The sequence below is a fragment of the Artibeus jamaicensis genome, unplaced genomic scaffold (genome assembly GCF_021234435.1).
Source record: "Artibeus jamaicensis isolate MK-2021 breed Jamaican fruit bat unplaced genomic scaffold, CSHL_Jam_final contig_471, whole genome shotgun sequence".
NCBI classification, from domain to species: Eukaryota; Metazoa; Chordata; class Mammalia; order Chiroptera; family Phyllostomidae; genus Artibeus; species Artibeus jamaicensis.
The window spans coordinates 8,599,339-8,623,972 of NW_026521850.1; the positions used below are offsets into that span (position 1 = coordinate 8,599,339).

Sequence of the window (24,634 nt, forward strand, 5' to 3'; positions counted from 1 at the left end):
CTTCTAGTACTGTGTTGAATAGAAGTGTTAGGAGTGGGCATCCTCGCCTTGATCCTGATCTTAGAGGAAAAGCTTTCAGTTTTTCACCATTGAGCATAATGGTCACTGTGGGTGCATACCCTGTGTGGCTCTCTTGACATCTCTTGACTCTTCAGAGTTGAGGGAGCCGATACTCAGAGAAGCCTATTTCATCATCATTGCATTTGACTTACTGACACCACTGGGCATTTAATTTTCCTTTTAACCCTTTACTGTTTCTAGGGTGTGTTAGAAAGAGAGCTGTGATTGCCAAGTTCTTAACTGTATTTAAGCGTAATTAAAAATAACAAGGAATATGCCCTGCCTGGTATGGTTCAGTGGATTGAGTACTGGCCTGTGAACCAAAGGGTTGCTGGTTTGATTCCCAGTCTAGGGCACATACATGGGTTACAGGACAGGTCCCCACTAGGGGGCATTCGAGAGGCAACCACACATTGATGTTTCTCTCCTTCTCTTTCTCCCTCTCTTCCCCTCTCTAAAAATAAATAATTAAAATCTTTAAAAAAAATAAGGGGGATAGAATTTTCATTTATTGAGCACCTGTTGTATACCCATACTTTGTAACTTTATCTTAGATTAACCTCCCAAGTCTATATAACTCAAACCTGCATATTTCTTTGCTCCAGCACCCTGTGAGGGAACCCTGGGCTATGAGAGAGGTGGTAGTATCTCCATTATCTCCTACAGATAAGGGAGCTAAGGCTTAGAGAATTTGAGTGACTTGTCCAATAGTAAAAGTCCAGCTAGGAAATTGCAGATGAGATTTGAACGCAGCTTCAAGCACTCTCAACAAGTTCTGTCACCTGCCTATTCAGTGCATCAGTGGTTTTCCAGTGTCCCACGGCACCCACAGGGAGAGACAGGTGCAATCTGACCTGGGATCCCAGCTGGAATAAGCTGATGCTACCAGGACTGGCCCTTTTCACCCGGCTCAAGTTATTCCACGTCCACCCAGCTCTGGTCTTGCTCTCACCACCGTCACTGAGGCCGCTTCAGTGGGGGCCTCAGTGGGTATCTTGTAGTCTGGTGGCATCGTTTATCTTCACATGACTTAAAAAGTGCAAACAGTGATGTCAGTGTTCTCGGGGCCCCTAAGAGAGCATACCTTTTATTTATTTTTTGCTTGTTTATTTATTTGTTGTTGCTTATGACTGAATAAAGAAAGACATCCCCTTCAATTCAACATGTAGTCCAATCTGTTTAAAACCAATCACTCAACCTATACACCAGTTAAATGTTTCTTGTTTCCCCTCCGATTCCTGTGTGCTGGCTGGCTTTCAGTGCTACATGCCTTCTGTATTTATGATCAGAACTGCTCAGGGTTTCCTCACAGGCTCATAGAGCAAAGAATTATGCAGGTTTGAATTAGACAGACCTAGGAGACAATGTCCTCTCATCCTTTTCATAAGAACAAGGAATAAAAATGTACCTGGCCTTCCACCTTAGCACTCATGCTCATCCTGCATGCTGAGCTTGGCCAGTTGGGGTTAACTGACGCATCACAGGCCCGTTTGTTCACTCCCTCTATGGTGTAGTAGCTTAAGCACTGGACTGAACAATTTGGATGTACTTTGACCTCTTTTTCAAACTCCTGCCCAAACGTGGGCACACAGTATGATCTTGGTCAAGTCAGTTCATTTATCTCAGCTTTCTTAACTCAAAAAATCCATGTAAAGGTTTGTGGTCAGTAATAAGTGAGCATTTGTTCATTTATCCAACATGCATTTATTAACCACTTACTTTTTAAAAACCCTATCATGGCCTTAGATCTTATAGAAGATATTTTTATGATTCATTACTATATATGATATAAAATAATAACATTAACAATGAATATTTTCAGCCTTCCATAATTATTGCTATGCACCAGGCTCTTTTCTAAACATGTGTTAAAGTATTAACTAATTTAATCCTCAATGTCAGTCCTACAAGATAGATACTATTATTCTCTCCACCATACATATGAAGGAATTTAGATTCAAATAGTTAAATGACTTGCCCAAGATTGTACAACCAGAAAGTGGTAGAACCTGGGTTAGAACATAAGTGGTCTAACCCTAGAATTCATACTCTTAACCATTATGCTATTAATCCTCTCTCTCACTGCATAGAATTGAGTGGATAGAAGCAGGACCTAAAATTTTGTCTAGGTAATGACAGAAGGACTTGCAAAGAAAGTGGCATTTGAACTGAGTCTTAAAGGGCAAGTAATAATTTATTATTGAGGAAGGGTGTTTTGGGAAAGAATAGACTCAAGAACAAAGAGTAGTATTGAAGAACCTAGAGACTTTATGGCTTGAGAGGGGTAAATGGGCAAGAGAAATGCCATAGTGAGCCATGGTGCTAGGAAGCAAGCAACCAAGCTGTCTTAACTTAGCGAGAGACCTGGACTATGGAGGTAGAGAGAAGGGTATCTGGGTTTCTCTCTAGGGGCGTTGGGAATCTCCATGAGGTTTAAATAAGTTCTCAGTCCTCAAAAAGGAACAGAAGGTATCCTGAGCACCCACTCTAACGTGTCACTTTCTGGTCAAAGATATCAGAGGAAGAGATTGAAAGGATCATGTCGGGGCAGGAATTTGAGGAAGAGGCCAATCACTGGAGCAACCATGGTGACAGCGACCACAGTTCCCCTGGGAACAGGGCTTCCGAGAGCAACCAGCCCTCACCGGGCTCCACTCTGTCCTCCAGGTGAGCTTCAAGGCAAACCCAGCATCATCTAGAGATCACTCAGAAGTAGACCCACACGGAACCCTCTGGGCTGGGTATTCCTGCTAGTCCATCTCAGCAGTTGCACTCTTGCGCCCTTAGTCTTTTGGGGTAGGGTCCATGATGATGCAAAGCAGCATTTCGCAACCCATTTTTGCTAAAGACCTCGAAAATATCAGGTCTCTTCTGCAGACTGAAAAAGTGCTATAGCTGCTGTCCATGCCCATACATTTTTCACTGAACAGCGCAGCATTTCAGACAGAGCTATTTTCTCTCATTTACTTTATTGCTGAAGTAAACAAGCCACACTGACAATGTCAGATTGAGTTATAATTCTCTGCCTTGGCAGGAGTGAAGATTTTCACTTTATAAATTTTAGGAAACGGAAAACTTTTTAACCTAGTCAGAATTGCTGCTATTATCATGGAATACCAGTTTGGAGACTCTTGGTTCAAGAATGGTAACTTAAGTGAGTTGTTAGGTGTGAAGTAAATCCATTAGCTACCACAGAATGCTTTCTTCCCCTAGAAATCCTTCTTACAGAACAGGGATCAACACACTGTCTATAAAGGCCAGGTAGTACATATTTTAGGGTTTGTGGGTCTGTGGTTTAGGGCTCAACTACTCAACTTTGCCACCATAGTGCGAAAATAGCCAGAGACGGTATGTCAGTGACTGAGGGGCTGTGTTCTGATAAGTCTGATTCACCGAAACAGGCCATGGGCCGTAGTGTGCTGATCGCCGTTAATAGGAGGTGCGTCCAGGTAAAACCTCAGGATGTTTTTTTTTTTAATTGGTTGAGAGTGGCTAGATTTCTCCAAAACAGGGAAGGAAGATAAGAATCTGCTTTTTTTCTTCATATTCCATTATAACCTGTATCCATGCAGTTCCTTAATTTATTCCTTCCTTTGAATGCGTAGGGAGTTGTTGCCACATGCCAGATTTTTTTTCTAAGTACTAGATTTGTTTTGTGGCCTGGCAAGGCACTTAGCCTGTCCGTGCCTTAGTTTTCTTAGCAGTAAAAAAATAAAACATCCACCTTTGTCATCATAGTCTATGCATATCCATTAAAAATTCTAAATGTAGCACCCATCTGAAGAATTCATTTAGCCAGTATTTATTCAGCATCTGCTCTGCCAGGTCTTGTGTGTCTGCTGGTAAACCAAAAGTACCCATGCTCACAGAGTCCCTATCTAACGGGAGAGTTCATGTAACCATTAGTTATGTCCCCAGCTTGATGAAGACAGACTGCATAGCCAAAGAACACCTGAGCCACCTTCTGGCCCATTTCCTTTGAGTAGGCAGTAGACCTGATGATTCTGCTTGACATGAGACTTTTCTCTCTGGTAGGTCCGTGGAACTGAATGGATTCCTGGCATTCAGGGAACAGTACATGGGGATGTCTGTGCCTCCACATTATCAGTACATACCGCACCTTTTTAACTATTCTGCCCACTCGCCACTTCTGCCCCCGCAAGCTCGCAGCCTGGATCCCCAGTCATACAGTCTGATTCACCAGCTGGTGTCAGCTGAGGACCTGGAGCCATTGGGCACGCCCATGTTGATTGAGGATGGGTGAGTGAGCCCTGCCCTGTGTAGCCCTCGCAGCTTCAAAATGCTTCCTACCCCACATCCACCTTCATCCCTGGTTCTTTATCAGTCTTCAGCATATGTCAGGGATAGTGAGTGATGACTCAGCATCAGAGGGTAAGTGTGGGCTTATCTTTGAAGTCAGTGGTCCCTTACTTTTCTCCTGCACATCTTTTCTTTTTTTTTTTAATATTTTTATTTATTTATCTTTAGAGGGGAAGGGAAGGAGAGAGGGAGAGAAACATCAATGTATGGTTGCCTTTCGTGCATCCCCTGCTGGGAACTGGCCTGCAGGGAACTGGTCTGCAACCCAGGCATGTGCCCTGACTGGGAATCGAACCTCGATTGTCTGGTTCGCAGGCCCGCGCTCAATCCACTGAGCTACACCAGCCAGGGCTCTCCTGCACATCTTTTCTCATAGAGTTCGGGCTATTAATCAATCCCTTTGGAATTAGGAGAAAGGGATTTTGTTTCTGCTTGGGCCTACGTAAACCAAACTGTGGGATGGATCTGAGCACTTCCGAGCCAGAGATGAGCTGTTATTCTAGGGATAATCATACATCAGGTTTAGGCTCCTTAACAAGACACTGAAGGCACTACCCGGTTGTAGCCTGCCTGCATCCCTAGCCAACACAGCCATGGTGGCCTGGTGCCATGTGCGCTGTGTGCAGTGGATGGAGGGAGGACTCATTCAATCCTCTGTTAGCTTGACCTGCGTAGATAATAGTTCAGTCTTTAGACCCATCCACTGCTGCACCCAGTACTCCTTTGTCCTGGAGCATATGCCATTTGACTATTTCTGAACTTAGACCCTCAGATTCCAAAAAGGACCCTCAGAGTTCTTAAGCTAGATTCTTAATTTCAGAGAGAAAATTCAGATATATCTGCAAGAAGGCCACACAGAAACTTTATAAATCTGGATACAGGGGTTAGAGGAAGAGCCACACCAAGGGGCCTTGAGATCCAGCCCAGAGATGAGGAATGCCCTGCTCTTTGAATCCTGCAGTAGCTTAGAAGGGCTGAGCAACTCTAACTCCAGTTCCTGAGCTGTCACCACCAGGGGGCGCAGTGAGAACAGGAACAGCTTCTGAATGTGTTCTGTTCTTTTTCAGCCATTTGGCCCCAGGCTCATTTTTCTGCCAGTCCCTGTATTTGGTGGGCACCAGATCCCCCTAATGGAGCCCTCATTGCCAAAACAACTGCGGGAGTGACTGGGAGTTTTTTCTAACGCATGAAGCACTAGTATTCACCAGCTTTAAAAGCCATACTCCCTGATAACTGCACAAACTTCTCAGACTCCTTTCTCTTCAGCACCCTTTTCTCACCAAACCCGCCTCTGCAGCCCTGCATTTGCTGCTAGCTCTAGTCCTGCCCCTTTATCAGACTGAACTGAATGGAGCTGGAGATGACGGTGACAGGCAAGGAGCTCACTGCCAGAGACCCTTTGTACCCTTAGGATTTTCCTCTCCCGGTGCCCCCATCCTCACCCTCTGGCCACTGGAAGTGACTTGCCCCTGTCTCTACCCTCTAGGTACACTGTGACCCAGGCAGAGCTGTTCGCCCTGCTTTGCCGCCTGGCCGACGAGCTGCTCTTTAGGCAGATTGCCTGGATCAGGAAGCTGCCTTTCTTCTGCGAGCTCTCAATCAAAGACTACACGTGCCTCCTGAGTTCCACATGGCAGGAGTTAATTCTGCTCTCCTCACTCACCGTTTACAGCAAGCAGATCTTTGGGGAGCTGGCTGATGTCACTGCCAAGTATTCACCCTCTGATGAAGAACTACACAGGTAAGGACCGCTGGCTAAGGAGGCGTTCCCAAGCAACCAGTCCATTGTCATCCCTGCAAGGCAGCAGGGTTGCTGACACCCGAGGATGGGCATTAAAAACCCTACTCTGCCACTGACTAGCTTTGTGGCCTTGGTCAAGTCTCTGATCCTCAGGTTCTGAATTTATAAAATGGGATAACAGCAATACAAGTAACAAATGGGATAATAACAACCTCCCCAACAAGACAGTTGAGAGAAGCAAATGATATTGTGCAGTGAAGCTTAGCAGAGTGCTGAGCTGTTGTTTTTATCACATCTGGATTACTGAGGTAAGATGACATATCTGGAAAAAACAGAAATCCAAACTTAGCTTATAAAGTGAGGGGCTCCAAGGTACAGTTTTACAATCTGAGAGCAAGACCCAGGACTCATGGTGGTGTACCTACTGTGTTCCAGGCATTGGACTCAGTACTTTATGGTTGTCTTACTTGTTTACTGTAGCCTCCAGCATTATAGCTATGGTTATGCCTGTAATACAGATGAGAAAACTAAAGTTCAGAGAGAGCTCTGCCCTTGAGGGTTTTTGCGTTTGAATCCAGAGCCTGGATTTGAACCTGTGCCTGCCCCACTGCACAGCCTTAAGCGTTTTTACAAGCATCTGAGCTGCAGTGAGATAGTAAGAGCAGGGGACTAGGAGACTTGTTCTCCCCCACGTTTTCTAGCGTGGAGTCTCGTCCCAGCCGGCCGGCATCCTTCTGACCTCCCTGTGTAGAGCAGGTCTTTAACACTCACTCTGGAGACCTGGAGCACATGGTGCCACCCAGAGTCGGGGCAAGTGACCTGCCGATACAACTTTTTTGGCTTACTAACCTTACCATATGAAAACTAAAGCTTAAAGCAACATTTAAATAGCTATTTAAATAATTCACCTTTATTGGACAATATAAAATGGTGGTAATCTTGGGATTCCAGAGCACCAAGAAAGAGGGAAAAAAACATACACGCCCAGCAATGAAAGCTAGAGAGGGTGGAATGCTCACACTTGTCTACACAGGACTGGGGCGTGTCTCCCTCTGGCGCCCAGTCACATGGCATAAAAACACGCCGAGACTTAGGCTGAGAGCACAGCTCTGAGACCCTCAAGGGCCCCGTGCACAGCTGAGGGAAGGAGGAGTCTGGGTGTTGACTCTCCCCTGGTTTTCTAATATTTCCTTTTTAGTGATGCCTACTGGCTTCAGGGCGATCTATAAATGACAGAGTTTTGAACCCAGCTGACACTTTGTCCTGTAAACAGAGCTATCTGATTTTGCAAATGACCTAACCCCTTGTCTTGGGCCTCTAATTCATTGTTTCCATCAAATTCCTGTCTCCTGCTCTGTAACTCTGGGCTGACGGCGTGTTTGGATAGCAGTTAGCCGGCTCTAATATTGTCAGGGTTCGCGGAGCTGGCCCAGTGAGCCCAGCCTCCCTCTTTGTCTGGAATCCCCTAGTGCGCCCCGGACTGCCTACAAAGGCAGCCTGTGGGTTTCACTCCCTCTAAAGTGACCGGTTTTCCTGAGCCTTCTACAGGTAGGTAGGGATCACTGGTCATCCAGGGCTCTCTGTGGCTTTGACCTTTGTAAGGCACCCCACTCACTGTATCTAATTCCGTGTACCCCAAGAGCAAGGCAGAGCCCAGTAACAGCTGAGTAAGTGAGGAAAGTTGTATTTCCTAGGAAGGTTCTTTACCAAGGAAAATCTGGAGCTGCATTGTCCAATATAGTAGCCTTTAGTCTCAGGTGGTTTTTTAAATTTAATTAAAGTTAATTAAAACTAAAATTTCAATTCTTCATTTGCACCAGCCACATTTCTTGTGCTCAGTAGCCACATGTACTTAGTGGTTACATATCAGACAGTGCAGATATAGACTATTTCCATCATCACGGTAAGTTCTTTTGAACAAATATGACTCAACACATGTTGCTGCTGAGCTCTCAGGTGAGTTCAAGGATAAGAAATAGATTTGGCCCTGGCTGGTATGGCTCCATGGATTGAGTGCAGGCTGCAAACCAAAGGGCACATGCCTGGGCTGAGGGCCAGGTTCCCAGTGGGGGCCACAAGAGAGGCAACCACACATTGACGTTTCTCTCTCTCTTTCTTTCTCCTTCCCTTCCCTTCTCTAAAAATAAATACATAAACTCTTAATTTAAAAAAAAGAAAGAGATTTATTGTTAGGACCCTTACTCAGTTATGGAAGCCTTCAATGGGAAAATGTGAGTTAGACTTACCACGTTAGTTCTGATTCCACGCCCGTTTCCTGAGCACGTTCTGTGTGTTGGCGGGAGTGGGGGTTGGGATGACAGGCGGTGCGGACGTGGTTTCTGACTCTGAAATGCGAGTCCTTAGTCTTGGTTCAGGGTGTTGGAACACACATAGGTACAGATACACAGTCTACAGTCTAGGGTGATATTTTTGGTGGTGGTGGAGGGGCATGTGGGGGACTTAAGCATAGGCTAGGGAGTGAGGGCCTCTATTTGCTTTATCAAAGAATACTCGTCAGAAGAAAAGATTTGAGCTGCATCTCGAAATGCGATTTTTCTTGGTAGATTATAGAGAACAGGAGGAAGGCATGAGAGTAACACAAAGTCCTGGAAGTTAGAGATCTTTGGATGGTTGCTTTGTGCAGGGAACCAAAAGCAGTCCTGCGGAGTAGGGTACAGAGAGAATGTATCTGAGGCAGAAATGAGGGGGGGGATGACTGGAGAGAAAGGGACAGAAAAGACAGGTCACAAAGGTGCTCAAATGCCTAAAATCCAAAGAACTTGTATTTTATTGTGTAAGTACTATTACGTCCTAGGACACTTTTAAATGGAGTGATTACGCAGTCGGGTCACATGTCAGGCAGATCCCTGTAGCTGTAAAGCTCGGGACGGATTGGCAGGGACGACGCCAGAGGGCTGTCTGGGTCGGAGGCTGTTCCTTAGTCCAGGCGAAAGTAAACAAGGCCCGGCCAAGGCAGCGGTGACTGGGAGTGGACAGGGCAGCACTAAGTTAGGAAAGGGCAAGGAGGCGGATGAGTCGGAGGTGCTGCCAGCAGGTGGGCACCAATCTCCTAGTCAAGATAGTGGGGCCGGGGGGGGAACAGGCTGAGAGGTGAGCCACTCTGAATTTGATTTGGGGTCTGTTGGGTCTGAGGTGCGTGTGGAAGTGCCCAAGAGTCAGAGGAAATGGACCTCTGAGAACCCCTGGAGTCAGGTTCGTCACTGGGAAGCAGTCCCCTCGCTACTAGAAACCCAGGGTGTGGAGTCTGGAACTGGCCGTAGCTCTTTCTTACCTTGTCCGCTTCTGTACGATCCCGCCCCCCCCAATGCCTTTACTTTTTCACACTCTTGAGTGCAAGTGAGCTCCTGCTGTCACAAAAAGGCTTTTCCCGGATGATGCATGACCACCTCCTTTTCTCTTCTCAAATATTGAATCAAATTTATGGTGCCCATTTTCCTTAATCAGGCTGTTATCAGACAGTGAGCTGGGTGAATTTGATTTAAAGCAGATTGTAGCACCAGCCAGCGACTGCTCCTGGCCCTAATCAAGACTCCTTCACTCTCAGGAGAAGATGCCTTGCACTAACTAGATGGGCTTTAATGGGCACTTGCACCTCAGGAGCACGAGCTGCCTTTCTGCCAGATCTCTGGAAATTTCCCTCCCAGCGCTCCCGCTCATACCCTAGCTTTAATGTTTAGGAAACACAATCTTTTTTTTCCTTTCTTTTTTTGTGCTGTGGTAATGGGAGTAATGGTGCTGATGCTATTAATAATGATAGTTGTTAAGAATTATAGATTGTTTATTGTGCCAAATTCCATCCCAAGTGCTTTACAAACATTATTTTAGTCCTCACCACCACCCTAAGAGACTGCACCACTGTTATCCCCGTTCCTCAGGTGAGGAGCACAAGGCTCAGAGAGGTGCAAACTCCAGGTTACAAAGCTGGAAAGAGATGGAGTTGAACTAGGTCTCCTGTGCTCCAGACCGCATTCCCTCTGCCATTGCTCTGCACTGGATGCTTTGGCCTCCTCAGAGGTGTAACTTCCTGGAAAGCGGCCCGGAGCCGCAGTCTCACTTCTCATCTCGGAGTCTGTATGTGGTGTGAGGGGGCAGCTGCCCGAAGGTTGGGGCCGATGACTGCCTCTGAGCGCGAGTGCCCGCAGATGAATGAAGAAGAGACAACCGGGCCTCCCGGCCCCCTTCGTGGCACATAACTTACAGTGTCAGCTCCAGTCGCTGCCTGAATGGTCCAGTGGTTTGGGGGTCCTGGCAGGAATGTTTTCCTTGTCCTAGCATGCTTGTGTAATGGGAACCCAGAAGAAGAATGGGTGTGTTTGTCCAACTTTCTGGCTTTGAATGCTGATAATTTGTAGACAGAGACTACAGGGGCGTTGGAACTGTGGAGCGAGCAGATGTGGAGGAGGCACGGCTGCAGGAGAAAGCCAGCCCGTGGAACAGAGAACAATTTGTTTATCAAGGGGTGGGATGCGGGCTGTGGAGGAAAGCTTTGCAGTCAGCCTGTGGATACTGAGTGGGGGCTGCTGGGCTGGCTGCCATCCCCCCCGCCATCGCCTCGTCCGTGATGGTGGCCTGTCCTAAGAAATTTGGAAAAGAGATACGTGCTTTCCCCAGAGAAAAGGCAGAGTTGGGGCATGCACTCAGGCCAGGCACTTGGGAGCTCATCTGTGTCTCTCGGGTCAAGACTTAACCAGGAACAAGGCCGGCAGTCCTGGCTGGGGGGTCTGGCTGACAGCCACACACCTGCAGGTTCTATAGCGCCAGAGCGGGCTCTTGGGCGAGAGGTTGCTGATTAAGGGAGACAGTGTTATCTTCACTTGCTACACTGGTTGCTCAGCCACCAGATGACAGGAGCTGACACTGTTGCTCCACCTTACCCCTCCTTTTTTATACCCTACCCCACCCCCCCAAGCAGATACTAGAGGGAATTTGCACTGAAGACCCTTTCCTCTCAAGAACAGAAGTAGCCAACTGAGTACCGTGATGAGATGGGTTCATCCCTCCCAGGGACCCTGCCTCCTGCAAGTCTCGACACCACGGGAGCCTACAGGGCAGCTCTGGTCGGGCCCTGCCTCAGTCCCTGTGGGAACAGAGGGCCCCCAAGGTGCCCTGCAGTGGCGTGTGGTAGCCTCCCGCACTTGCTGGTCGAGAGCAATGCAGTCAGGGAGCAGACACGGTAGTGCTAAGAAAGCAACAGGCTCGGAATTAGAAAACACGACCTAAACCTTAGCGCAGCACCGTGCCTTTATGTGTAACCCTGGGGAAGGCCCCTCTTCTCCTTCCTCACCCTCACCCTGAGGCGATGCGCTTGCCTCACAAGTTACCAGGAGGCTGAAGCGTGAGAATGCAGCAGGGACCCAAGAAGTAGCCGTCGGCCTTTGCTTCCACCTGTGAACAAAGAGGATTACATGACATCCATTTGGGGGATTTGTCGGGAGTATCCCGTGGAACGACGTGTGTAGACTATTTAACAAAGTGCCTGGCAAGCAGCAAACACTCCACCAGTGGTGCAGTAGCTGATACATTTATTTATAGTGGCTTTTCAATATAAATTTGTCTTACCAGCCAGTCTGGGAAAATACCATATAGTTGTAAAAAGCCATTGGGCCAGGAGCAGAGAAAAACAGAGTCAGCCCTCAGACTTCAAATCAGCTGACAGAAAGCAGCCTGAGCTCAGACTGACTGGGCGCCAGACCTGGAGGCAGAGGGCCTGGGCTCCAGGGGAAGGAGCTGTCTCTGTGGCTCCCCCTGGTGCTTGAGAAGTCCAGGCACCTCTAGTCCCAGCCAGGCTCTCCCCAGGACCTCGCAAAGCCTACGAGGTCAATGCAGAAGGCAGTAAAGATGCCCAGGTGTTCTGGACCCTACCTAGTTAGGGCCTTCTTGCCTGGCACAGGGCTGTACCATTATGTTCGTTCCCCAGATCTGAACATAATCACCAGGAAGCAGCCCTGGGTTGAACATCTCTGTGACTGAGCTGTATCTAAGACCCGTCTGGAACTCTCCTTGGCCCACTCTTAGGAGGGGGGAGACTGGGCCTGGCCCCAGCTTTTATAAACTCCTACTTCCCCACTAAGCTTTTGCCTCCTTAGTTTGGTGATATTTCCATCTCTGTTATGAGACATTCCCCACTGTGACCCAGAGTATTAGTCCTCTAGCTTGGTGCTCTTTTGCCTAAAAACTTGGTCTTTCCTCAAGGAGCTTACTTCTAATCCAAAGATAGAAGCACTGAGCCTTCTCTGCTGTGATATGCCACCTTGGATATTGGGAAAACCAAGGCCTTGGGGAATTAGCCCCAGGTCCAAGTTCTAGCTCTGCCATCACCTAGCTAAATGCTATGGACCAGTCCCCTCTATTCTTTGAACTTCAGGTTTCTTATCTGTATAGTGGTAATGATAAGTCACCTACCATAGGGCTGAGAAAATTAAATGAGATAATACACATAAAGTGCCCAGCACAGAGACTTTCATGTGTCCCTCCTTCCTTAGCTAAAGTCAATAAAAATTTTCACTGCATAACCTTAGCCCTGCTAGAAACAGTGAACCTGGAAAATACAATCAGCAGCTTTCTATTCATTGTGGCAGAGGCGTGCATGGAGTCACCATGGCAGCTGCCACTGACACTGAAGCTGTACCTCTACAATAGCAGGATATTAATGATGGCATATTTTTCCACATTCACATCCCAAACCTCCTTAGGAGCCCCTGTTACCCCAAGCGGTCAAGCATTATTGTACAGAGGAGGACCTCAAAGCTTAGAGGGGTCATATGACTTCCCCAAGGTCTCCATAGCTTTATGTGATGGAACTGGCTTTTTGATCGACCCTACCTGATCTTGGGCACAGCAGCTTGTATGAGTGACCTGCTGGGCCCCTTGACAAACCATGGACCCAACTGTTGTTCACAGTCTGGATTCCATTTCCCCCAACCTGAGCCTTTTTCCTGTTAGATGCCTTAAGCTGTCAGAAATCTTGGTCTTCCTTTCCCTGACCTCTGCTGTTCTCAGAGCCCATGGTTAACAGCTCCGTCTGTTCCCCAGATTTAGTGATGAAGGGATGGAGGTGATCGAGCGGCTCATCTACTTGTATCACAAGTTCCATCAGCTGAAGGTCAGCAATGAGGAGTATGCGTGCATGAAAGCAATTAACTTCTTAAATCAAGGTGAGTGGCTTCGGTATGGGAAGAATGGGCCCATTTTGCTGTGAACATTTCCCCTCATGTTTCACGCCCCCCCCTTTACCTTCGGGACTGCCACACAGAATGTGGCACACCACATAGATGCCGGGCATGGAAGGCCTGTGCTTCCCTCATCATCATGGTGCAGGGCACGCTCTGGGTTTTTTCTTCAAACGTAAATGCCACAGTCTCTATAACTCATAGTGGAAGAAAGAGGATTCGCTTTGTTTAGTCAGTTTCAATGCATTTAAACGCAGACATCAAGGACAGTACATGCGTCATTTAAAATGTGTACCAAGTTTACCAGTGACTGAAGAAGAGCAGAGTGATGAAACTGTTGGAGATAAGGCCTCCGTGACAGGCTGGCAGTGGTTCTGACGGCCCCTTCAGGCCAGAGCGGGGGTGCACAAGAGCTCACACATGCACATCAAGCACGGCTTTTAATCAGAAGTTCGCTGAACAGGGCTGATGTGGAGTGTTGCCTGCAAAGTGGTGCTTGGTAGCTGCTGGTGACCAGAGTAGGAAGGAGAATTTGTATTTTTCCCCCAAAGTAGCATACGAGCGCTCTGCTCTTGGAGAACTGTTTTGCTGCCTGTGACATGAAAAGTGATCTGTCCTGTATTTAGTTGCCTCGTCCAGAAACTGTCTGTCCCCTCCTCTTTTTTTCTCCTCCCCCGCAGTGGCCGGACCTCCTCCTCAGGCCTCTGCACTGTTCGTGCATTTATCTGGCATTTCATGTGCCTCCCCTAGACCTGGGCCTGTGGTGAGCATTCAGAACATCGAAAAGCAGATTCCAGGTCCCTGGCGTCAAGAAATATATTTTGATGTCACATGACACATTACTTGCGCCTCAGATGGGGGGAGATCAGTAGCAACTACGTAGGAGAGGAGAAATCTGATTTGGGTCTCAAAGACTGGGTAATATTTATATGTAGAACATCCAGATTCTGTGTATAAAAAAGGGGTAGTAGTTTGTGTGTGAGGAGATCAGAGAGAGAGACAGAACTCTATAATAATTAGTAGGAAAAAGTGGAGTGATGTCACAGAGTAGTATGAGCAGACACACAGGAGACCACAGGAGTACATGTACAAGCATGAACGTGTAGGTACCCGCAAAGGGCAAATCTGAAGGTGCTGTGAAGGATGGGTTAGGAAAGGTCGATTATTCACTTGGTTAATTGTTCAGCATCTACCGGTGCCTGTTCGTATCAGGCCCTGTGCTGGGAGCTGGGGGCTCCGTCTAGTGACTGACTGTCTTGTATAATTTTTTCCTTCTTTATCTGATTTCTCTTCCCTGATCTAAAATTTTGTTCTTCTGCATCAGGAAGAGAAAAGATCCCTTGCTGTAATAACGTTTAATAACTTTTCGTTGAACTGTGCACCTATTTGAGGAGTTGGTGTTTCTTCCACATTAGAAAGCCCCTCCCATTTCCTGTGTGGTTTTCTCCGCAGACATCAGGGGTCTGACCAGTGCCTCACAGCTGGAACAGTTGAACAAGCGATATTGGTACATTTGCCAGGACTTCACTGAATATAAATACACACACCAACCCAACCGCTTTCCTGACCTCATGATGTGCTTACCCGAGATTCGGTATATTGCAGGTAACATTCTTGGTGCTAGGTTTCCAACTCTCGTTTTTTGTAGCTAGTGAAGAAAATGAGTCAAGCAGTGTTTTCAGGATGCTCACTCCAAGCCCATGACCAAGTGCATAAAAGCAGTACTAACTACCCTTGCCCTCAGAAAAGTTAGGCTACAACGAGAAGTTTCACTTTTCTTTGTAGAGAAGAGAATCTAACGTTTCCTGAGCACCTGTGATGTGCCGGGCACCTTGTGGCTTTAAGTCATTAACCTCAGGACAGATCTCTGCAGGCCTGGTGGTCGGTGATGCTGCGGCCATTCTGTACCTGGGGAAGCAGGCTCGAAGCTTCTCGGGTTAACCTCATTTCCTGAACTGGGTGCAATGAAAGGGTGGATTTTATGTTATGTGAATTAACGTTATCTCAATTTAAAAAATTAACTTCATTTCATAGAATTGCCTATAAGTTTTAGGGGCTCATTCATTTAAAGTGGTATCTTTAAAATAATTCCCCAGTTCTATGCCTGCAAAAGAAGTTTTGTTCTCTTTTTTCTGGTCTTGACTCCTGCCGAGCCGCTTGACATTTTAATGGGCCCATTTAAATAAGGATTCTAGCTTTAGTTATCATTGCTCTACTTTGTTTGGTGAAGATTACTGTTCACAGTTACCCAGCACTTACTGAAGGGCAGCTCAGAAACGAAGCCTCTGCACAGAGATTGTTCTCGTCAGATTCAGCAGTACAATTTTGAAGGCAAAAATTTTTCAGTTTGACAAAGGAATTTTTATTCTACTTTTTGGGCCCACCGTAATCTAGCAGGTGTGAACTGGGCCTCAGCTATTGGAATTTTGGGGGCATTCTGATATTTCTGTCTCAGCATTTTCAAAGTGCTGTTCTGCCAAATGAGATACTCATCATGTGATCTCTGAAATAAAGGGAGGTCAGTAATTATACCCCCTTGCCAGAGCCATGTTCTCCGCCCTGGCAACACCTGGAATCACCTGGGAGGCTTTTAAAAAATGTCCGTGCTTGGGTTGCACCCCCAGAGATTCTGATGGGATTGGTATGGGGGGTGCAGGGCATCGGGATTTTGTTCACACTCACCGGTGACTCTAAGGCACTGTCAGGGAGAAGCACCGCCCCCGATATTCACGGTGGCTCTTCGTGCTCTGAGAAGTCCTCCAGTGCAGACACCTGTGCGCCCTCCAGCCCTGAAATTCTCAGTTGGTTTGCCCCTGTGGCACTCTCACTTCCTTTTTTCCTCAATACTTTTATTAACCCATTATACTACCATGCAGAGCAATTTTTATAGAATGCCAGTTAGAGAATCTATCAGGGGGGAAAAGAAAACAGATAAAAAAGTAATATCTGTCACACAGAAATATTGTGAGAATTAAATGAGATAATACATTTAAACACCTAGCACAGAGTACATGTTCCGTGGATAATAGCAATGAGTAGAACTTGCACTATTGCTAGGCTCCCTCGGGCACCAAAACAGGCCTGGGTATCACGACATCAGCCCCGTCTGTCTGTCTCTGTGATACTCCTGGCACTCTCCTTGCCCCAGCCACTCAGGCCGCATTCTCCTTCCTCCAGCTCATAAAGAGAGGAACACGCTCTCCCACTAGTAGCCACTGCTAACTTTTTTTCCCACCTGTTCCCAGGAAAAATGGTGAATGTACCCTTGGAGCAGCTGCCGCTCCTCTTTAAGGTGGTGCTGCATTCCTGCAAGACAAGTGTGGTCAAGGAGTGACCTGTCCTGGTGCCCCTCCTCAGGCCAACCGCAGAGCCGCGGGTGGGCAGGACAGGCTCCAGAAGAAGGAGCCAGAGACCAAGATGGAGGCTGTGGAGCAGCATTCCCGGTCGCCTCCATAGCAAGAAGAGTGTTTGTTTGTTTGTCTGTTTTTTTAAGCTCATTTTTCTATATATTTATTTCACGACAGAGTTGAATGTATGGCCTTCAACACGATGCACATGCTTTTGTGTGAATGCAGCCGATGCATTTCCTTGCAGTTTACAGAATGTGAAGATGTTTAATGTTACAGTGTTGTCATTGTTTAAAGATAGTTCTTTTTTGTATTTTGAGGGAGGGTGGGATGGGGCTGAGATGACTATTTCCATAAATGTTAACAAAGACGACTACCTCAGTGGAAAGGAGGGGTGCGGCCATCCCTACTTTTCCCACCTGTTCTCAGCAGACTCACGTTCGTCTGTCAGAGAGCAAACTGCCTTTTTCTAGCCACAGAACTAACAGGGAAAAAGCACACACCGTAAAAGGGCAAAGTGGTGTTAGGAGGTTTACCTAGCGGAGCGGGTGAGGCAGTGTGAAAGAGGCAGGAGATGAGGGTATAAGCCCTCTCTTTCCTTTGGAAAGCGTGGAAGTGGAGAGAGCGGGGCACACTGACCAAGCCGAAGTTAGGCGTCCTTCCTCCAAACAAGGCCTCAGGGAGAAGGCTTTCTGTTCCCATACCACGCTGTGGGACCCCTGCCCCACCGTCAGACCCACCACGGTCAGTTTCTCCACGGTCAGAGTCCTGGCAATAAGGCAATCCTTGGGACTTGTCTGCAGGCTACCTCGTTTCCTTGCCTGGGTCTACCGAGGCCTGCCTGCCTTAGATATCTGTCCCTCGTAAGTTTGCCTTTGCCTTTCCCTTATCAATTTGACTTCCTATTGGCCCTCTGAAAAAAACAGCTAAACAAAACGTCGTGCTCTGAGTCCTGGTGCCCACTACTGATTTATTTTCCTATCACCTTGCTTCAAGGGGTACTGGAGCAAAGTCCCGACTGAAAGAACAAGCACTCCTCCTTTGGAGTTCTCTGTCCCACCCCAAGACTGACTCCAAAACCTGCAGTCTTTTTCACACAGTGGAAAGGACCGTTACATTCTACTGATCAGAATTTTCGCCTTTACTTTCTACTGTGAGTTCTTCTAATCTCTCCAAAACGAGACCAGGATTTCTCAAGACAGAGAGTCCAAGGTCCAGAGTGGCCCACCCGCCCCTTAGCTTATCAGTAGCCTGGCTGACCGTGGCCTGGAAGGCTGGAGTCCCGAGCACCTGGAAAGGGAAGGGGGGGCCTTAAACTACCTCATGTTCCCAAGGGCTTGGCTGCCCCCTCTCCCGGACCCCTTGTTCTTTTACTACCTGCCCCACCTGGTCCTGGGAAGTGTTCCTGGCCCTCTTGGCTCTGGACAGCAGCCACTCCATACCCGTCTTGGAACTCTTTTGGGTACTTTTCCCTTCTCTGCCTTACTACAGCCATTGTTCCTGCCTACACCCAGGGGCCCCAGATGGCCAACGCAGCAGACAGACCACTGAGAGGGGTGCATCCTGGGTGGGCCTGAGGAGCCTACAGCACCTCCTTTTGCCTCTTTAGTCAAAGACCGTTTGCTCTCTTCCGGCTTGGCCTGGCAGACTGGCCCGGTTGCCGCCACATCGTGTGCAGACCGGTCGTCTGTGTCAGACTGTAATTCTCTCTTCCCACTGAAATGTTACGGGTACCAGCAGAGTGATGACTTTGTCCCTTGATGGATCTAAAGCAGAGCATTATTCCTCAGTGCCATTTCCCTGACTGCTCCAAGAAAGAAGGAAGAGATGCATTTCTCAGGAAGAGCTCTAATCAGAGTTTGTTTCACATATCAATGGGAAGTTTTTTGTGTGTAACTGTTTATTTCTCAGTTCACAATAGTTTTGTTTCCCTGGATGTTTTATTTAACCATCTAGACCACATTCTTTGGCTACAGGTCAGACTCCAACTGCTTTCCTCACTGTGGGGAAGAGACAAATATCAGAGACCCTTCTCCAAGACGGCTCCTGTGTGCACCATCTTTCTCTGCTTAGACCTCCATCTGTCCAATTATTATTTTTTGAAATGGCTTTTCTCTTACGCATTTTGTCAGTGGGTTGGGTATCAAAGGAAATTGCTCTCTGATGAGGCAAGAACATGTCTCTCCAATAATGCAGCATTAAACAGAGCAAGTTGTTAATTTGTGGAGTGCGGGAAAGGTTCTGCAAGTTGCCATTGTACAAATCCATCTTTACAAATGTTTGCAGCAGATTCCACGGAACAAAGAGCCCATTCATTGCCGAGTGCCCTGCAGAATCTCCGAGCCAAGTGGCCGTGTGTTCTGAGCCAGAGCCTGACCTGTGGACCGCCTTTAATGTGTTCTGCACCCAGTCCTTTTATGACGTGGGCTTTTTTTAAACAGGGTAGAATGAATGTGTTGCATTGCAAACTCAGGTATTATGAGGAGGTGGTAGGAGTGTAGCTAGCAGCGTGGAGACATTAGGTCAGCCACTAGATGTGTTTGCGAATTTGGTTTGAAGGACACAGAAAGGTTGGAGGGGGAGGTTTGGTGTGTTTGTTTTTTGCCTTTCTTCCCATAATGTTTGGTTAACAGGTAGCCTTTTTGCTAGTGGAAGAAGAAAAAAAGTTGTGCGTGTGGTTTCTACATTCTCCTCTCCTCTGTCCTCTCTCTGATCTCCTGCCGCTGACAGCACTCATTCTGAGTGAGAATTTTTCCACCACAAAAAGATGACCCTGAAAGCTGGTGGTCAAGGAGAATCCCACCTCCTTGCACTGCATTGAAACATACAGGCCTTCCCCTTCCTTTCCCTCTGAATGTTTTCTTGACCCAAGACAAAAATTTGCAATCTTGGAACTTCACCTACAACTTAGGCTCTCTGGCTCCTTTGTAGATTTTTGGATTCTTTCACATGGTTTGGTGGTCTTGACCTTGGTCTGGAGAAACTCCCCAGAACCTGCCGGAAAGCACTCGACCTGGCTCAAAGGACAGATACCCAGTCTCCATGCCCAACCCACGAGTGAGGGACAGAAGGCAGCAGGCAGGAGCCTCCCTGCCCTGGTCTCCAGAACCAGAGAAAGAATAGAGGGGACCGAGGGCCTCCGTGGCATATACTGACAGCCACCCACTCCACGCCAGCCTGCCTCTTACCTGCCACCTCCTTTCTCAGGGAGATGACTGCCTGCTATGTGTCACCAGGGCCTTAGAACCCTTGGGCTCTCTGAGCTTGCACCCTTGCTCCGCTACCCATTTCTTACTGTAGTTTGTTCCTTCTTGATTTTCTGGGGAGCGGGACAGACAGACAGGCGAGCCTAGCGTGGGCAACCCCTAGGTCACGTCCAAGGTTGGCTAAAGTAAAGGGACCCTGGTCTCCCTGTAGGTCAGGAAGCTGAGCAGTGGTTCCCAGTCTCTTCCTCCGAGCCCCTGGTTTATGTCTTTTTTCCTTGTTTGAATTTTGTTGCAATTGTTTTAAGAAATCCAGTCTTTTTTAGACCAGCCCTTTTATTTTCTTTATTGATTTTTTAAAGTAAAAAAAAAAAATCTCAAAAACAAAAAACTAAACAAAAAAATTACTACCCTTACTTTCCCCAAATGACCTATGAGCCTCCCCTGCACGCCCCTCTGCCTTTGCAGTTGATCGTTCTTCCCATTTTCCTCAACTTGAAGCTAGATCTCTATCCAGTGTCTGTGAATGATGTTTGTCTGTGTCTCGGGATGAGAACCAGCGATCATTCCACCAGGTGCTGGGAACTGGTCAGCCTTGAGGCGAGGGTTTCTAGGGCCACAGCTCAGGGATGTGTATTTAATTACAGGGTCCCCAGAAACCCCTCTCTTGGCCACCACGAGCAGTAGCTTCTTTTCTGGGCTTGGGAGCCAAACCTGGACCGTTTCCTCAGAGGCTGGAGCCCCACGGAGCACTCCGGGGCCGGGGCAAGCTGGGGCTTCCTCTGGGGCCGTTCCTGGGCTACCTAGAGACTTGACAACTGACTGGCCTGGGACATGAGCCACAGCGACCCTGCTTCTGCCCACACATAAGATTCCTGGTCCCTCTGCCCAATCCAGTTCTTGTCTGGCCTGCAGCCCTAATGGGCCGCAGCCAGCTCGGGAATCATTCACAGGCTCAAAAAGAAGCTGTGAGTCGGACCACAGCTTGCTCCAAGCCCAAGAGAAAAGTTGTGTTACTGGTAGAAGCTAGTCTTCCAAGTCCTGGAGCCAGCCCTGCCAGCCAAAGTATCAATTTTTGCCCTTTTGTGATCGTTATTCCTTCCTCTGAAATGTTTTATAATAGGTGATGATGTTGTTGACTCAAATTTCCATGAAAAACAAAAAAATACTACCTCTTGAGTGACATCCTGGTCGATTCCTCTCTGAGAAATCCTGTGGGGGAAAACGTCGTAGCTCCTGCTCTGTTTCCATGTTTCCATCGGGAGAGAAGCCCTTCCTGCGTGGGGCGTTGGAGTTTTGGTCTGTGTTGCCATCCCAGGCCTGTGATAGGGGCTTGTGGGTGCGTCGTGATGTTGGGCCGCATCTCAGCAGTCCTTCACACCTGCCCGGCCTGTGACAAGCGGCCCCCTGAAGGGGCCTCTGTTTCCCTTCTACCATCCAAGACGCAGGAAGCACAGCCCTACCATCGGGGACCCTGGTGGCACGTGTATCCCCAAGCTGACCCCTGGGCTACGTGTCCGAGATCCACCTCTACCCACAGTCCTGTGTAGGAATCAAGTGAACGGATGTCTGAGCCCTTGTCCCCAAAGGGCCGGCCAAGGGCTTCCTGCCAGCCTGGCTCCATCAGCCCTGCACGACCAGACGCTAGTTGGCGAGCGCTGCAGGCTGCCCGGGCCCTCTGCTACCTCCCACCCTGCCGACCAGCGAGGGATGGGCCCTTTTCTGTGAATTGACTACCTGTGGAAATGTGACCAATTAGTGTGAAATGCATGTTTAGAAAATGTTAGGTACTGTATTTGAACCAATAAATGTGAATCCTGCACATGGCATTTGTCTGTGAAGCTTGTCTGGCATTCAGGGGGGGGCGGTGGGGTGTCCTAAGGAGCTGGCTCATGCCCGCACATCTGTTGTGGCTGCTTGTAGCTGACCCCACCCCAGTTCCTTTTGCTGAGGATCTGGCAGAGGGGCATCGCTTCAAACTGCTCGGATTCATGAACCAGCAGTGACTGAGGTGCCTGCTCTGTGTTGGGACCTCTCACAGACCTGAAACTCCTTGAATTTAAAGGGTTTTCAGCCCTGGCTGGTGTAGCTCAGTGGGTTGAGCACGGGCCTGTGAAGCAAAGGGTTGCTGGTTCGATTCTCAGTCAGGGCACATGCCTGGGTTGCAGGCCAGGTCCCCAGTAAGGGGCACATGAGAGGCAACCACACATTAATGTTTCTCTCCCACTCTTTCTCCTTCCCTTCCCCTCTCTGTAAAAATTAATTTAAAAAAATATTTTAATTGGAAAAGGTTTTCATCTCTATAAATGAAGAAACTAAGGTTAGATGAACGGACTCACCCAAGGCCACCCAGCCAGAAAGTGGTACAGCTGGAGGAGCTGAATCTTTGTGGGAGAGGCAGGCAGCGGACGGGGCTCTGGGTTGTTACTGAGGACAAACGCGGGGTTGTAATGGCCTAAAGGAGTGGCTTGTTCTACTCTGGAAGGCTTCGCAGGTAAGTAAGTGTTAAAAGGTGGGCCTTGAAGCAAGCCACCCGGTGGGGGGGGGAGAGACCAAGGAGAGGAGTCAACAAACAGCGCGTTTGAAGATCCAGCTGCGAATCAGAAAAAGTACGAATGTTCAGGTACAACAAGGGATTGCCTGGCAGGAATCGTGGCAGACGAAGGAATTAGAGTTGAGGCCGGAGAAGACTTGGGGGCCCTGGTGGCCACAGCTGGAGTTTGGGGAAGGAAAGCCATCTGCTGGGTCTCGGGACAGAGCTTCATCTCAGGGACCGCGGTGTGTGGGTGGGTGGCCTGCCTAGTGTGTCGTTGTCGTCCATCCGATTAGTACCTGTCCCTCCAGAAAATAGGGGAGGGTTCCTAGAGGTGAGAAAATGGAGGCTCTGACAGGTCAAGGGGTGTGTCCAAAGTCACGCAAGACGTGTCAGAGTCAACTTGAACCCAGATCTGCCCAAATTAGCAGCCCAACTGTCCTGTAATTCTGCTGTTCGTATGATCAGAGAAGTGCCAGAGCTTGGGCCGAGGGTAATGTGAAGACAGATGGGAAGGAGGAAGGCTCCTCGGGAGATAAAGGCTGAGGAGAATCTGATCAAAAGTCTATTAAACCCTCACGTGTGAAACGAGGGGAAGCCAGCTGCCTTCCCATACCTCGGCCTCCTCCAGCACAAGGGACCAGAGAGCCCTTGTGCTCTGAAAGAGGTTTTAGAACAAAGGAAATGCTGCAGAACTAATTAGTAGACTGTTTCTCGGCCCACAAGAGGGAACAGATAAGACAGAGATGCGAGGCGGGGAAGGAACACGTTTGCTGACGGTCTCGTGTGTGCAGGGTGCTGGTGCTTTCTCTGCATTGTCTCCCGTGATGTTCATAACCATTCTGCAAGTTATGGGTCTCCGTCCCATTTTACTCAGCAAACTGAGGCTCGAAGTGAAGCCTTTGGCCCAGGATGACATGAGTAAATGGCTGGATTGGCTTTTAAATCCAGGTCCATCTGATAACCAAAGTTACAACAGGCTTCCTCCCTGCCCAGCCTTAGCAATTCGGTAGTGCCGAATATGAATGTCTGGAGTTTGTAACAGTAGTGGCCTCTGGTTGAACTTTTTGCGATTAACACAATAAATAAAACTCTTCAACAATAAAGGATTAATTTCTGTAAGAGGCGAGAGCGGACCCAGCCAAATAGGTCTGGAAATCAGTGTTGTTTTAGATCCACGCCAACCACTACAGGCACCAAGTCCGTGTGGTCCTCAGAGCATAGCAACCCGCAAGGTGGCCCCACGGAGAGGGAAGTAGGAGTTGTTTTGCCAAATATCTGGGAAGTGCTGCACTCTTTCCCTTATTGATCCCCACCCTTTGTTGGCATAGGAAAGGCTCTGAGAAGTCCTTCCTAAAGAAAACTAATTTGGGTCCACCCAGAAGTATTTGGGCATGAAACATTTTCTTGTTGGGATTCTGTTGGGACAGTGTTCCCAGGATCAAAATGGAGGACGCTGCTCTGAGTTTGTAAACTGCTACTTAACTGATGCTGAGCTTTTGGTTTCCTTGAGTGCCCACCAATAACCTGGAAGTAAATGATTAATGTTCAGAGCATGGCGAAGTGTTTTCTGTACACACGATGACAGGCACCTCAAAGCCACCCTTGAGGTTGGTGCTATAATGATCCTGTTTTACAGATAAGGGACTGAGGCCCAGAAAGGGTCGGTCCTTTGTGTAAGGCTGCACAGTGTGCGTGTGACCTCAGGAATGAATGTAAACCACTACTGAGTGTGTAACATGAGGATCTGTGTGCTGAGATCCTTACTGGTACGCAGACTGCCCCCCAAGGTAAGATCACGGCTGTGTAACTGAAGAGGAAACTATTACATCTGGGTTTGTAGGTCTGAAGCCAGAACACAGCAGAAGTGGTGGCCAGGGCTGGCGTTGGGATCAGGCTGGACGTGGCTTCCTAAAGCTCTCCCTAGGGATCATTTCCTGTAGGCAGCTTGTGTGACAGCAGGCACGTTGACCAGGAGTCTCACCATCTCAGTTCTAATTCCAATTCTTCCCCTTACCAGCCGTATGTGGCCCTGACCCAGATAGATGCCTCTGTGATCCGCGCTTTCCCTGTCAGATAAGGATTCACCAAGACTGGTTCAAAGTTGGGGCTCGGTGAAATCCATCCATAAAAGGAAGCTGTGTGAGGCGAGCTGCGGCCCCTCACAGCCCAATAGCGGAAACCCAGCAGAGCCAGAAACCACCGCTCGGGCTCGGCCTCACCTTGGCCTGGTTGCCCAC

At 48.2% G+C, this 24,634-nt stretch overlaps 1 protein-coding gene across 3 annotated transcripts in view; it reads left to right on the forward strand.

The window, feature by feature from the left end:
• The window catches only part of NR6A1 (nuclear receptor subfamily 6 group A member 1), a 200,661-nt gene extending 178,978 nt beyond the window's left edge, over positions 1 to 21,683 (forward strand). For all 3 annotated transcript variants that reach the window (XM_037162784.2, XM_053667744.1, XM_053667745.1), the window contains 6 exons: positions 2,573 to 2,727; positions 4,096 to 4,320; positions 5,867 to 6,121; positions 13,175 to 13,296; positions 14,764 to 14,916; positions 16,557 to 21,683. In XM_037162784.2, coding sequence (XP_037018679.1) covers positions 2,573 to 2,727; positions 4,096 to 4,320; positions 5,867 to 6,121; positions 13,175 to 13,296; positions 14,764 to 14,916; positions 16,557 to 16,645 — 999 coding nt within the window. In that variant the 3' untranslated portion in view covers positions 16,646 to 21,683. The remainder of the gene's footprint in view (positions 1 to 2,572; positions 2,728 to 4,095; positions 4,321 to 5,866; positions 6,122 to 13,174; positions 13,297 to 14,763; positions 14,917 to 16,556) is intronic.
• The last annotated feature ends 2,951 nt before the right edge of the window (positions 21,684 to 24,634 follow it).